Source organism: Sus scrofa, chromosome 10 (assembly GCF_000003025.6).
Source record: "Sus scrofa isolate TJ Tabasco breed Duroc chromosome 10, Sscrofa11.1, whole genome shotgun sequence".
Classification (NCBI taxonomy): domain Eukaryota; kingdom Metazoa; phylum Chordata; class Mammalia; order Artiodactyla; family Suidae; genus Sus; species Sus scrofa.
In genome coordinates this window covers 13261758-13276268 of record NC_010452.4, presented here as the reverse complement: position 1 = coordinate 13276268, position 14511 = coordinate 13261758, and the positions used below count along the sequence as shown (strand labels likewise).

General features: G+C 36.9%; 1 protein-coding gene across 1 annotated transcript in view; it reads right to left on the bottom strand.

Annotated features, from left to right (window-relative positions):
- Nucleotides 1-14511, bottom strand: part of DNAH14 (dynein axonemal heavy chain 14) — a 341496-nt gene that overhangs the window by 113229 nt on the left and 213756 nt on the right. Inside the window, exons 43-47 of the mRNA XM_021064261.1 lie at nucleotides 12015-12131; nucleotides 6463-6621; nucleotides 5254-5386; nucleotides 2471-2532; nucleotides 1041-1225 (exon numbers count right to left, since the gene is read on the bottom strand). Of these exons, the coding sequence (XP_020919920.1) occupies nucleotides 1041-1225; nucleotides 2471-2532; nucleotides 5254-5386; nucleotides 6463-6621; nucleotides 12015-12131 (656 nt within the window). The remainder of the gene's footprint in view (nucleotides 1-1040; nucleotides 1226-2470; nucleotides 2533-5253; nucleotides 5387-6462; nucleotides 6622-12014; nucleotides 12132-14511) is intronic.

Here is a 14511-nt window from a genome sequence, read left to right as displayed (position 1 = left end):
CTAATCTGTAACTGTCAATATTATTATTTTTTGGTAAGACACTCGGTTTTCCCTCTTTTGTACCACAAACTGGATGATTATAGATAAACTGGTTTGACTAAAGTTTCTCCTACTTGTATCTTTCATTTCGATAATTTGGTGGACCAATTTTTATCCTTTTCAAAATTCCTAAAATGTACCCAGTTAAGCAATGATCCACCGAGTTTATCTAAATCCTTAGTTAAAATTAAGGAACTCTGAAGCAAATCCTTAAAAACTCTTGAAATTGATGGGCACAGGGGTTAAACTGAGAGGCTCCTCAGGACCCCATGTAATTTTCTTGTTAAACAATCCTGCAAATTCTTGACCCTAAGCTTCTTTTACGGTACTTAAGTGCAATCACTGATGGTAAATTTCAGTTGTGGCAGAGGGTCTGGTTTCACAAATGGACAGTAATGATGTACTGAGCCGACTGGGAGTAAAAATAAGGAACAGCCAATACCATTTCAAGAAAGTAGGAGTTGTCCAAGTTATAACAGAGCTATTCTCTTACTATCTCTCCCTGAGGCTGCGGATATCACAAGTTTCTCTTTCTTTTCAAGTCCCTAGTCATGGCCACAGAAAGAGAATAGGCTAAAATATACAGTAAAAGGCAACAGACATGTATCTCATTTCCCACCCTTCTTATCTGTTCATGTTTAATTCCAATTCCAGTAGTTTCCTTTGGCTTCAATAATTCTGAGTCCATAGAATTCATTATACTGTAATTGAATTATATTAATTGGAAAACCAAAGTTTCCATTATAAAGTGCATTTTCTAGTAATGTTCAGGAGTGTATGTTACATTTTTTTTGACGGTGCCCAAGGCATATGGAAGTTTCCAGGCGACAGATCAAACCCGTGCCACAGCAGTGACCCAAGGCCCTGCAGGGATAACACTGGACCCTTATCCCACTGAGCCACAAGGGAACACCTCTATTTATGAGTATTAATTAAAACAAGTCACCTAATCACTTGAGTAGTATAAGCACATGAGTCAGAAGGTACAGGAAATATTTTACCCTGTTGCTCTTTGGTGCTCCAAGCGTGTCTTTAGTTCTTCTTACTAACTTCTTAAGGATCATCTCCTTCGTTTTGGCAGCTGTCGTACCAATGTTAAAATTTATTGCAGAGACTACGATCCCTTTATTATTATCTTTAAATGAGCTTTCATCACTTGTAGCTTTTGGCCTTTTGGAAATCCTATCTATGATGCCACATATAGAAAGAAAACCAATTTAGAACACTTTAGGAATACTTTTGCTATATCTTAAGGTGTTAAGAAATAAGAAAATTACATCATTTTACTATATTGTCATTTTCAAGAACTGACTCTGAGGACATTTCAGAGAGAGAAGGAATGCCAACTCTGAAATGTTTCCAAATATTCCTTACTTTTACCTGGTTAATAGTGTCTTCTTTGCAAGTACAGTCCAATATGACAGTATGAAAACTCACAGAACCCTCTTTTCATTTGTATAAACGGATGAACTTTTCTGCTTTAAAAACATTTAGATTTCCAATATACTGTATTTATGATGAAATTACCCATGAAATATCTAAAAGCGGCAGGTAGGTATATCCACTAAGGGCATCAAATTTAGGGCATGTTCCTTGAGTGAGGTCATCCAGAAGGATTACTTGGGTGCTACTGAAAAGTAAAAGTAAAAAACAAAACCAGGAGTTCCTGTTGTGGCTCAGTGGGTTACAAACCCAAGTAGTATCCATGAGGCTGTGGGTTTGATCCCTGGCCTTGCTCAGTGGGTTAAGGATCTGGCGTTACTGTGAGCTGTGGTGTAGATCACGGATGCGGCTTGGATCCTGTGCTGCTGTGGCCGTGGTGTAGGGCAGCAGTTGCAGCTCTGATTTGACCCCTGATGTGGGAACTTCCATATGCTGCAGGTGTGGTCCTAAAAAGATAAAAACAAAGAAGCAAAACCAAAACAGTCTTCTGGCAGGAATCTTGTGGCCAGGCTCCCTTTCCCTTCTATAACTATCTCTGGGCCTCCCATCTTTTCTTCCTCAAAAGTGGAGTTGCTGCTCCTAACACTGCTCAGAATTTTCAAGGCTGAGGCTCCTGTAGCTCCACGTGTGTTTCTATCGTACAGCTCAATTCGAGAATTCCTATGGAATCACAACCTTTCCACTGCATTATTTCTAAAAGCATTAAAGAACAGAACAGTCAGATATTGCCTCCAGGTTCTTATAGAGTTAGTGTAAGTTTCCACCCATAAGCCTAGGTATTGGTTTTCTGGTAAGCAGATGTAGTGCCCCTTCCCAGAACCATGCTAGCTTTCAAGTAGGACAGAAGAGTTTCAGATGGTAGTGGATATGGTTCGGGATTTTACATTTTAAACTAAGAACTGAAAATTTCATTCCGAGATATGCCACAGTACGAATAGACATGCATATCGCTGAGAGAGGAAGGTGTTGAAATGACTCTGATACATACCTACAGTTCCGGATGCTGTCTTAGGAGGTTTAGAAAGCAAGATGCTGACGTTCTGTTTCAGGCTATTGGAATAAAATGTTTTAAGGATTCAAAGTTAGCTTATTTACCATAGTAGACATGCGAAAAAACAAAATGAAAGTATCCGTGTGTGATCGATTTCATTTCACTTTTATCTCCTACAAGGATACAAATGCATATTTTTTTCCTGTGCACACTTTTAAAGATAAAATTAGTGTTACCATTAGAACTGATCCCCGAATTATAAAAACACAGGCTTACTCATAAAGAACTAATGGGGCAAATTCAGTATGCCAAGCTATTAGATATTTTCTATGGGTAGTATGCCATTAACTCGTCCATTTTTAAAATGTATTTTGCCTTCTGGTTCAACTTAATTTTGCTTTTTTTGGCTTCAGGGCTTTCTTTTTTAGGGTATCTTTATCATTACAATCCACTTCAGTTTAAATACTGAACAGTAAAATTAATTTTTTCAGACTCTACGATTAAAATAATTTAGATAAGGAATGATTCCTATTATATTGTTTCAAAAATTATTTCTGTGACTTTTAAGGCCTTTTTTTAATCTTCTTTTTTTTTTTTTTAGGGCTGCACCCACGGCCTTAGGAGGTTCCCAGGCTAGGGGTCCAAATGGAGCTGCAGCTGCCAGCCTACGCTACAGCCATAGCAATGTGGGATCTGAGCCACATCTTCAACCTACACCATAGCTCCCAGCATTGCCAGATCCCTAACCCACTGAGTGAGGCCAGGGATCGAACCTGTCTTCATGGATGCTAGTCAGATTTGCTTCCACTGAGCCATGACAGGAACTCCTTTAAGGTTTTATTTAAAAGTAGTAGGATTCTATTCCAAAATCATTAGTGTAAGGTGGAGATGACAGTGGCTTGGACTAAAAGTGACAGCGAAAAAAGAGAAGTAGAGGAATTGAGAGGTACTGTGAAGATGTAATAGATGTGACTAACAGAAGACTGTTAGGGGGCAGGAAAAATGCGGATACAAGAATTGGCAGGGATCAGATGGGCTGCTGGAGACGGGCTGGTGAGGGGAAAGAGGGGGTGATTCAAAGATGATTCCTGGGTTTCAGGCGTGAATTACTGGGTCTCATCTATTGCCAGGAGAAACACTAGAGGAAGAACAGGCTTGGAAGTGAAGTCGAGAGCTACGTTTTGGCTATGTGAATGCTGAGATGTCCGTGAGACATCCAAGTATTCATGTGACACAGGCCAGGGGCTATGAGACTAGCGATTAGAGGAAAATCTGATAGGCGTCTCCTCAAATTCCTTCTTACTCAATTCAGACAACATCGGGCTTCACTAATATTTTAATAGAATTAACTTTAAACATCTACAGTTTTTATTTGCACAACTTAGGTTTCTTTCTCATTCCTCTTTTTTCTCAGGAAGACACACAGAGAGATAGAGACAAAGTTCTTTGTGAGGAATACTTTTCATATTTCATAAAAAGGAAATGTATTGCTAGTGCAATACAACCAATTATAGGCAACGTCTTACTTGTATGTTTTAGGTGCATTCTTATAGGAAGGAAAATAGTTTATAATTGTACTTTGTTATATAAAACGAATTGAGATTTTAAAGTTATAGTTAAAATACATGTAAGAATTTCTCATTTAAAGGAATCTAGGAGTTCCCGTCGTGGCGCAGTGGTTAACGAATCCGACTAGGAACCATGAGGTTAAGGGTTCCATCCCTGGCCTTGCTTAGTGGGTGAAGGATCTGGCGTTGCTGTGAGCTGTGGTGTAGGTTGCAGTCGCGGCTCGGATCCCGCGTTGCTGTGGTTGTGGTATAGGCCGACAGCTACAGCTCCAATTTGACCCCTAGCCTGGGAACCTCCATACACCGTGGGAGTAGCTCAAGAAAAAGGCAAAAAGACCAAAAAAAAAGGAAATCTATTTATTAATATTTTGGAAAAGTAAAGATTTTCTCCCCCCCCCTTCTTTTTGGTCTTTTTAGGGCTGCACTCATGGCACATGGATGTTCCCAGGCTACAGGTCAAATCGGAGCTGTAAGCTGCCATCCTATGCCACAGCCACAGTAAGACCAGATCTGTGCAATGAAAAAAGATTTATAATGTCCTGTGTTGGCAAATATGGGGAAATAGGCATTCATATACTGTTAGTAAGAATATATATATTGAAAGAGTCAGGTCATCTTTTTTTCCCACTGTGACTTACAACACAGCTCATGGCAATGCTGGATCCTTAACCACTGAGTGAGGCCAGGGATCAAGCCTGTGTCCTCGTGGATACTAGTTGGGTTCCTTACCACTGAGCCATGATGGGAATTCCCTTAATTCCTTTTTTGAATAAATTTTTATTTTATTTTATTTTATTTTATTTTATTTTATTTTATTTTATTTTATTTTATTTTATTTTATTTTATGTTTGGTCTTTTTTTTAGGGCCGTACCCACAGCATATGGAAGTTACCAGTTAGGGGGGCCAATGAGAGCTGTAGCTGCTGGCCTACTCCATAGCCATAGCAAAACAGGATCCAAGCCACATCTATTACTTGTACCACAGCTCACAGCTACGCTGGATCCTTAAGCCACTGACTGAGCAAGGCCAGGGATCGAACCTGCATCCTATTGGGTACTAGTTGGGTTCGTTACTGCCGTGCCACCACGGGAACTTCTAATTCTGCATTTTCATATAACAGGGTTGCTTTTTAAAATAAGGTATATTTATATATATTAAGGCAAACTTTGTTTTTACCAGGCAAATCAAATTTAGAGTTTAATATATACAACCTTGATTTTTTAATTTCGTTATATAACAGGACTTCTCCTAAAATTGACCCATATTTCACATCAAATGCTCCTGAGCTCTCTAACTTTTCAAGCATTTGATTAATGGCAGTGGTTTTCCCAACAGCAAAGTCTCCTAAGGGGGGAAAAAACATAAGGTCAGACTTATATGCAAGAAAATGAATAGATGCTAACATATTAAAATGAAACTATAACATTTTATGTCATTCAAAAAGTGTATTTGTGCTATTCCCTCTCTTTAAAAATGGGTTAAGAATGGGTAAACATTCTTAATGGTTAAGAATGGGTAAAACAAGGAAGTTAATATGAAAACTTCTCAAAATCCTTTGAATTATTTACACCTCTTAAAAAATAATAGATTAGGATTTAGCCACTATTTTAATCTAGTGTTCTTTTAAGTCTATCACAAACCTTTTTGCAAACAACAGAACTACTACATGAAATTAATTTCCCCTGAAAATTTTTGCCAACACACTCTTTAGTTAATGTTCACTCTTGATGGCAGCAGAACAGGGAGTCACAACTTTATAATTCACCAAACATTAAGTAAAACTAAGAATTTCCTTAGACCAAATTGGAGGCAAGGGATGGGTTATCTGAGAGTTCCAACTTCATTTGGCTTGAATACTTTGAGTACAGAACTGGGAAAGGGACACAGTTATCTCTGGTGAAAGGCAACCCAACTGAGAGAATCAGAAAAGATAACTGAATGGGTTTGAAATAAATGTTAAGTGAAGGTAGGAGCTGTTTTGAATTACCCCTTGATAATGGTAAAGGACTGAAATATTTTAACATTGGGTTGAGAATTGCGTCTGTAAATTACTTGTCAGATCAGGCAATTTCTTCTTATTTTTTTCTGCATGCAGCTCTGTGTGTAAATGGAAGTGAATCAATCAATAGGACATCCGTGGCCTGCTAAGGACCTTAGCCCAGAGGCTATGGAGGTCATACAGATATTAATCCAGGAGTTCTACTTTTGGAATTTGTCTTGAAGGCAAAGAAAAAAGATTTATAATGTCCTGTGTTGGCAAACGTGGGGAAATAGGCATTCAGATACTGTTAGCAAGAATATATATATTGAAAGAGTCAGGTCATCTTTTTTTCCCACTTATAAAATAAAATGATTGCACTAAATAATTACTAGGGCTCTTCCTAACTCTGAAATCCTCATTCCTTAAATATTTTTAATACCTGTGAGAAGTACAGGGCAGGAATTCTTTAAAAGAAGGCTTATGAGAAAAGAAAGGCACGTTGTATCTCTAGTAGCGATGTAATTAATGTTCTCTCCGTATTCTGTTATCTTCAGGAGGTGAACACTGGAGCCTGGAGGATCAGGTACTATTGAAGTTCCTGTTAAAATTTTTTAAAAAGTCTCAAATGACCTGTAAATAAATGTCCATCTCATCTTTTAGGTACTAAATACTTTCTGGAAAAGTCTGTGCATTATAAACCAATGTAAATATATACATACAAGCCAAAATTGTTGCAAGTGCCTGGGGGCCTCTGCTGATCTCAGAAACTTGTCCATTCATTCACAGTCTCAGCCAGGGAACTCATCACACGCATTTTTCAGTCCACGATATGCACTTCTGATTTTTCTTTCACCAAACCTACGCATCTGGCCTCATATGCAGTGTAAGCAGCTTCTCCACATTCCCTCCAGTAAAAGCTGCCAAAGCGTCCTGCAATCCCTTTTCTAAGAACAATTACTTTGATGATGCTTCTCCCTCACTGTTATGTCTCTTCCTTTCTATTGGAATTTTTCCATTGTACAAACAGATATGTGCTAGGATCACCCATCTTTTTACTGATTGAATCATATGAAGTTGACATTTTTGTTAGTAAAAACCAGTTGAATATGGGCAATTTTATATGAACTACATACAACACACGCATATACACACACTAAAGCTAAACCAAATCTCTCTTGATCCCACAGCTTCCTATTACACAGCCAAAACTCTCAAAAGAGTTAAAATGTAATATAGCCTCACTTCCTCATCTTTCATTTTACTCCGTTTTTAAATTAAAAACTAAACAGCTGGTAATTCACATGGTACACAATTCAAAAGCACATAAAGGTAGGCAATAAACATTCTCTTTTTCATACCTATATCCTAATTACCTAATTCCCACACTGTGTACATATGTACTGTTGTGCAATTTTTTAAAATTTGGTTCATTTTAGAGATCCTTCTATAACAGCAAAGACTTTTTTCTGGTTAATATTTTTTCATGTAATGAATATATATTATAAAATTTTCACCAATGTGCCAATGATGGATATTCATGGTATTTCCAATCTTTTGCTACTACAAATAAACCTGAGTTTATGTAATACATGTGTCATTTTGCACATATTTATGGAATATTAACGAATGCTGAGTGAGCTTCAGAATATATCCCTCAATGACAATAGATTAGGAGTAATCTTTTTTATTCTATTAATTTTTATTTTATATCGGCTTATAGTTGATTTACAGTGTTGTAGTAGTTTCAAGGGTACAGCAAAGTGATTCATTTATATACATACATATATCTATTCTTTTTCAGATTCTTTTCCCATATATGTTATTATAGAATATTGACTAGAGTTCACTGTGCTATATATAGTAGGTCCTTGTTGGTTATCTATAGTAGTGTGTATATGTTAATCTCAAACTCCTAATTTTCCCTCTCTCCCACCTTTTCCCTTTCATAATCACAAATTTTTTTTCTATGTCTGCGAGTCTGTTTCCGTTTTGTAGATAAGTTCATTTGTATCATTTTTTTAGATTCCACATATAGGTGATACCATATAATATTTGTCTTTCTCTGATTGACTTAACTTAGTATGATAATCTCTAGGTCTATCCATATTGCTGCAAATGGCATTATTTCATTCTATTTTATGGCTGAGTAATATTCCATTAGACATTTGTACCATATCTTTACCCATTCCTCTGTCAATAGACATTTAGGTTGCTTGCATATCATGGCTATTGTAAAGAGTGTTGTAGTGAACACTGAGCTGTATGTTTCTTTTTAAATTAAGGTTTTCTCTGGATATATACCTGGATCAGGGTTGCCGAATCATATGGTAACTCTATTTTTAGTTTTTTTAAGGAAACTTCATACTGTCCTCCACAGTAGTTGTACCAATTTACATTCCCACCAACAGTGTAAGAAATACGAAAGACCCAAAAGAGCCAAAGTTACCTTGAAAAAGAAAAATGGAGATGGAGGAATCAGGCTCATTGACTTAAGACTAAACTACACAGCTACAGTCACCAAAACAGTATGGTATTGGCACAAAAATCAAGAAAACAGATCAATGGAGCAGCACAGAAAGCCCAGAAATGAACCCAAGTGCCTATGGTCAACTAATCTATGACAAAGAAGGCAAGAATATCTAATGGAGAAAAGACAACCACCTCAATAAGTGGTGCTGGGAAAACAGGACAGCTACATGTAAAAGAATGAAATTAGAACATTCTATAACACCATACACAAAAATAAACTCAAAATGGATTAAAGACCTAAACATAAGGCTGAATACTCTAATACTCTGAGAGGGAAACAAGCAGAACACTCTTTGACATTAATCGCAATAGTATCTTCTCAGATCCACCTCCTGGAGTAACAAAAAATAAAAACAAAAGTAAACAAATGGGACATACTTAAAAGCTTTTGCACAGTAAAGGAAACCTTAAAAAAATGAAACAAAACAAGCAAACACCTTACAGAATGGGAAAAAATATTTGCAAACAAAGTGATCGACAAAGGATTAATCTCCAAAATATATGAACACCTCATGCAGCACGTTATCAAAAAAAAAAAAAAACCAATCAAAAAATTGGCAGAAGATCTAAGTAGACATTTTTCCATAGAAGAGATACAGATGTCCAGAAAGCACAGGAAAAGATGCTCAACATCACTAATTATTAGAGAAATGAAAATCAAAACTTCAATGAGGTATCACCTCACATCACTCAGAATGGCCATCATCAAAAAGCCTAGAAACAATAAATGATAGAGAGGATGTAGAGAAAAGGAATACTCCTTTTTTTTTTTTTGCTTTTTTAGGGCCGTACCTACGGCACATGGAAATTCCCAGGCTAGGGCTTGGACCAGATCTGCAGCTGCTGGCCTATGCCACAGCCCCAGCAACATGGGATCCCAGCCATGTCTGTGACCTACACCACAGCTCACAGCAATGCCAGATCCTTAACCCACTGAGTAAGGCCAGGGATCAAACCTGTATCCTCATGGATCCTAGTCGGGTTCGTTTTCTACTGAGCCACGAAGGGAACTCCCAAAAGGAGTACTCTTTTAAAAACAATGTTTTGGAGAAACAAACTAAATCATAAAAGGTAATTTTTGAAGCATGATGCTTAAACTATCATATTGTAGGTTACCCCAATGTTATAAATTTATGATGTGTAATGTTTAATTTTTATTTTATATTCTACATGACAAAACAATTTATATATCATTAATTGAACTGATATTGTATTTTAAGACATAATTGTACATATAATATCATATATATAATGTACATGCATACATAACATTCAATACATGTATACTTTGCTCTACTGGGCAAAGATACAGACCTGCCCCTACCAAGACTATGCCAGCTGGCATGGGACTAGGGCTGCCCTCTGCTTGTAGGGAGTGACACTGGGGATGCTTTGGAGGACAGCCCCATCTCCTGGATGACTCACTGAGTAAGGCCAGTGGCCCTGCAGTCAGCAAGCACAAGCAGGTCCTCATCTTCGTGCGGTCCATGTCCATGGAGATAAGAGTACGTGAAGCCCCCGACCTCAAGGAGGATATGAGTGAGACCCTCCGGGAGAACTTCCCTGCACATCAGGTTCACACTGAGCAAAATCAGAGGTTTAAAAAGGGAGTTGCAGAGCCTCTCTGAAGAGCAAAGCCTCAGAACCTGTGTTCATGGTCTATGTGTATTTAAGGTGTGCTTCTCGCCACTGACATCAGCAATGACCTTTTAAAGAACCAAATCAACCTGTTCATCCACAAGTTTAAGTTTTCATTTCAATAGATGTCATCTAACTGGGTATGGGTGGCCCTTGAACCTGCTGCCTATCTTCCTGAGAATCAGGCATAACCTCATTATTCATGCCTCACACAACAGTTCTAGCCAAGGTGAGCCTTTGCTCAGTGCAAAGGCAGCCACACTGTTAAGAAATGGCCTGGTGCTGTAAATTCACAAGCCACTTGGCTCAGTGGGCAGAAGAACTTTTGGGGGCCTGAGGGGTTGTTCCCAGGAACCGAAGCATGAACCCAGCTGATCCCACTGATGCCCCCAGCTGTCAGGGACAAGCCTGCACTTTGTGGCTGGTACTGCTTGTTTCTCTACACCCTTGCTTCCTAAAGGGAGACTGCTTTCACTCCAGCGTGGCTCATCCACCCCAAGGTATTAACTGAGAATCTTTGCGGGTTCTTACAGGAATGAAATGTGGAGTTCTGCTATTGTTTCTTTTTCTCATGTTCCTGAGCGCAGTCTGGCACCAGGACGTTTGATTTATATTGCATAGTGGTGAATCAAAAATGATACTGGGATATTTAGATTATCCCAATCAACTATTATAGGTCTGGATTTGAAAGCTTGGAAGGGTTTTAGTTTCTCCTAACCCTTGCCTACAATTAGGGTAAGTTGGGGCCAGAGGAAGTAATATCTTAGATTTGGAGAAAATACCTCCTTTTGTAGCGGTAACTGAGATATTGATTTATGTGCATTGATATTCAGTTACCATTTTTTTCCAAACAGTGCTAAGAGCTAAGGATAAGAGTGACCAATATTAGCATTACCATATGATACACAATTCAAAGGTTTCAAATAAACATAATACTGTGACAGATAATGTACAATGGAACCTTGTTATTTCCAACTGAAATTAATTGAGCTAGAATTTCTTGGATGCTTCACATTTCCAATGTTTCCAGTTATCTTTTGTCAAAAACTCTTATAACCAAATTTTGAAACCCCTTGATGAGAGAAATCTCATCTCAAAACAGTTCAATTCAATTTGCATTCATTGATTTTTATATATTTGCCAGAAATCTACATGAAGTACACAAATCTATATTAAGTTCCTGACTCAATGGAGTTCACTGGTGGCCAAGGGGTTAAGGATCTAGAGTTGTCACTGCTGTGGCTTGGGTTCCATCCCTAGCCTGGGAACTGCCACCTGCCTCTGCTGCTGACAAAAAAAAAAATTTCTTTCTCAAGTTTCAACCAAGCACTCAAAGTACAACAATTTTCTATGTCTTTTTTTCCTATATGTATAAGCAGAAGATTAAGAATAAAAATCATTTAGCATATATGGATATTTGTCAAACTATGATTTTTAATTTCTAACTAGCAGTTTCCTTTATGGTCACATTCTTACATATATGTTTTGCCTGTTTTAGAAGAGGGCCTTTCCCTTTTCTCCTTTCGATAAGCACAGTTAAATAAAATAATAAATATTTCCATTAGTAAGACTTTCGATGAATTACAGTTTTAAAATATGCAACAGACTCAATCAAATAAATACCTTCAAACTTTCTCAGAAAGCAATATTCACAATTTATTTTTTAAGGCATGTTTTGTAAACATAGACCCAAAATGGATTTCAGCGCAGTCACAGAACCCAGCAGTCCTCAAAGATGCTGAGGACTGAAAAAAATAACCATTTTTACATATAACGTAATCTGAATTTTAGAGAAGTTAAAATGTGACTCAAAATTATTCTTACCTCTTTGAATTAGTGTCTGAATGTTAGGAAGTAATTCTGTCCATGGTATAAATTCACATTGCTGTATATCCACAAAATACCCAAAGATAGAATGTTCACCAATTGGGAGGCTGATGCCTACATTTGAAAATGACAAAGTAAGAAAGAGGTTCATTTGTGGAATGTTTCCCTAAGAATGGGATCTTTATCTGAAAGATATGATTGTTGAATCAGAAATAATAACTATTCCCCAAGGGTATGCCCCAAAATACAAAACAGCCCTATCTTCTTTCCTTCTAATCTTTAACTGCATAAAAGAAAAGTTTTATTAACCCTGTTTTATTACGTATCCAGAAAGAAAGGCAAATCATGATCTGATATCCTTTTGAAATCTTATTGAGAAATTCTGCTTATTATCATGTGTCGTATGTTACTAAATGCAGTATCATACTGGCTGTCATCAAACCAATATATTAGAAAATTATCATACTAATTTGCAAATCACATTCACTTTTTCATTTATAAAAGTAGTAATTTTTGGATGGATTCTGGAATATACAGAATAATAAAAGCAAAATAATTTAGCTATGGTTTCAACCTATAAATATAAAAGTGTTAATATTTGATATGTTTCTTTGAATCATTCATAAAATTTTTGCATACAGTAAAATTCACTTTTTTTGGGTATACAGTTCTATAAGGTTTTTTGGCCACATGCATGTATTCTTATAATAACCATAATAATAGGCTATAAAACAATTCTAAAACCCCAAAGAATTTCCTAGTGCTGCCTTTTGTGTATTCAGATTCTTCTACCAGTCCTAATTCCTGGCAACCACTGATCTGTTCTATATTTTTATATTTTAATTTTCCCAGAATGTCATATAAATGGAATCATATTAAGTATGCAAAATTTGGAAAAAGAGTTCATTCACTTAGCATAATGCATTTAATATTTATCAACATTGTTCATCAATAGTTCATTTGTTTTTATTGTTGAGCAGTGTTCTATTGTTTGGATGTACCACAGTTAACTTATCCATTCTCCCATTTCAGCTGTTCCCAACTTTGTCAGTTATGAATAACATTGCCTAAATGTTTATGTATAGGTTTTGTATAAGTTTTCCTTGCCCTAGGATAAATATCTAGAGGTGAACTGCTGGGTCATATGCTAAGTGCATATTTAACTATTTAAAAACTGTCATACTGCTTTCCAGAATGGCTGTATGTTTTTTTCTTCTCATTTTATTGAGACATAATTGACATACAGCATTGTATGAGTTTAGGGTGTACAGTATAAAGATTCGACTCAAATACATCATGACATGATTACTACAATAAATCAGTGAACATCTATCATCTCATGTAGATACAAAATAGAACAACAAATATTTTTTCCTTGTGCTGATAACTTTTAGGAGTATCTTTTATCTTACAGTTAGCAATATATGAAAGTTCCTGGAGTTCCTGTTGTGGCTCAGTGGCAATCAATCTGACTAGCATCCATGAGGATACAGGTTTGATCCCTGGCCTTGCTCAGTGGGCTAAGGATCTGGCATTGCCATGAACTGCAGTGTAGGCCAGCAGCTGCAGCTCTGATTTGACCCCTAGCCTGGGAATCTCCATATGCAACAGGTGCAGCCCTAGAAAGACTCCCCCCCCCACACACAAAAAAAGTTCCTGTTACTACACATCCATACCAACTCTTGGTATTAATTTAAAATGTTATAGTTTTAAAATTTTATTGAGACATCAATGATAAACAATATTGTCTAAGTTTAAGGTGCACAACGTGATGATTTGATATACACATACATTATGAAATGATAGCTCTATTATTTGTTTTAATTGAAGTAGAGTTGATTTACAACATTGTGTTAGTTTCTGCTCTACAGCAGAATAATTCAGTTGTGTGTGTGTGTGTGTGTGTGTGTATATACCCTTTCCATATTCTTTTCCATTGTGGTTTATCACAGGATATCGAATATAGTTCCCTGTGATAGAACCTTGTTGTTCATCCATTCTACACGTAATAGTTTGCATCTGCTAGTCCCAAACTCCCAATCCATTCCTCCCCCACCTCTCCTCCCTTGGCAACAATAAGTTTGTTCTCTCTGTTTCTGTTTTATGGATAAATTCACTTGTGTCATATTTAGATTCTACATATAAGTGTTATCATATGGTACCTGTCTTTCTCTTTCTGCCTTACTTCACTGTAATAGTCTCTAGGTCCATCCATGTTTCTGCAAATGGCATTATTTCATTCTTTTTTATGGTTGAGTAGTATTTCATTGTGTATCTATACATATACCACATCTTCTTCATTCATCTGTTGATGGACATTTAGGTTGTTCCCATGCCATGGCTATTGTAAATAGCATTGCTATGAACACTGGAATGCATATATCTTTTCAAATTATAATTTTCTATGAATACACACACACATACACACACACACACACAGGAGTGGAACTGCAGGACCATATAGCAACTCTATTTTTAGTTTTTTATGAATCCT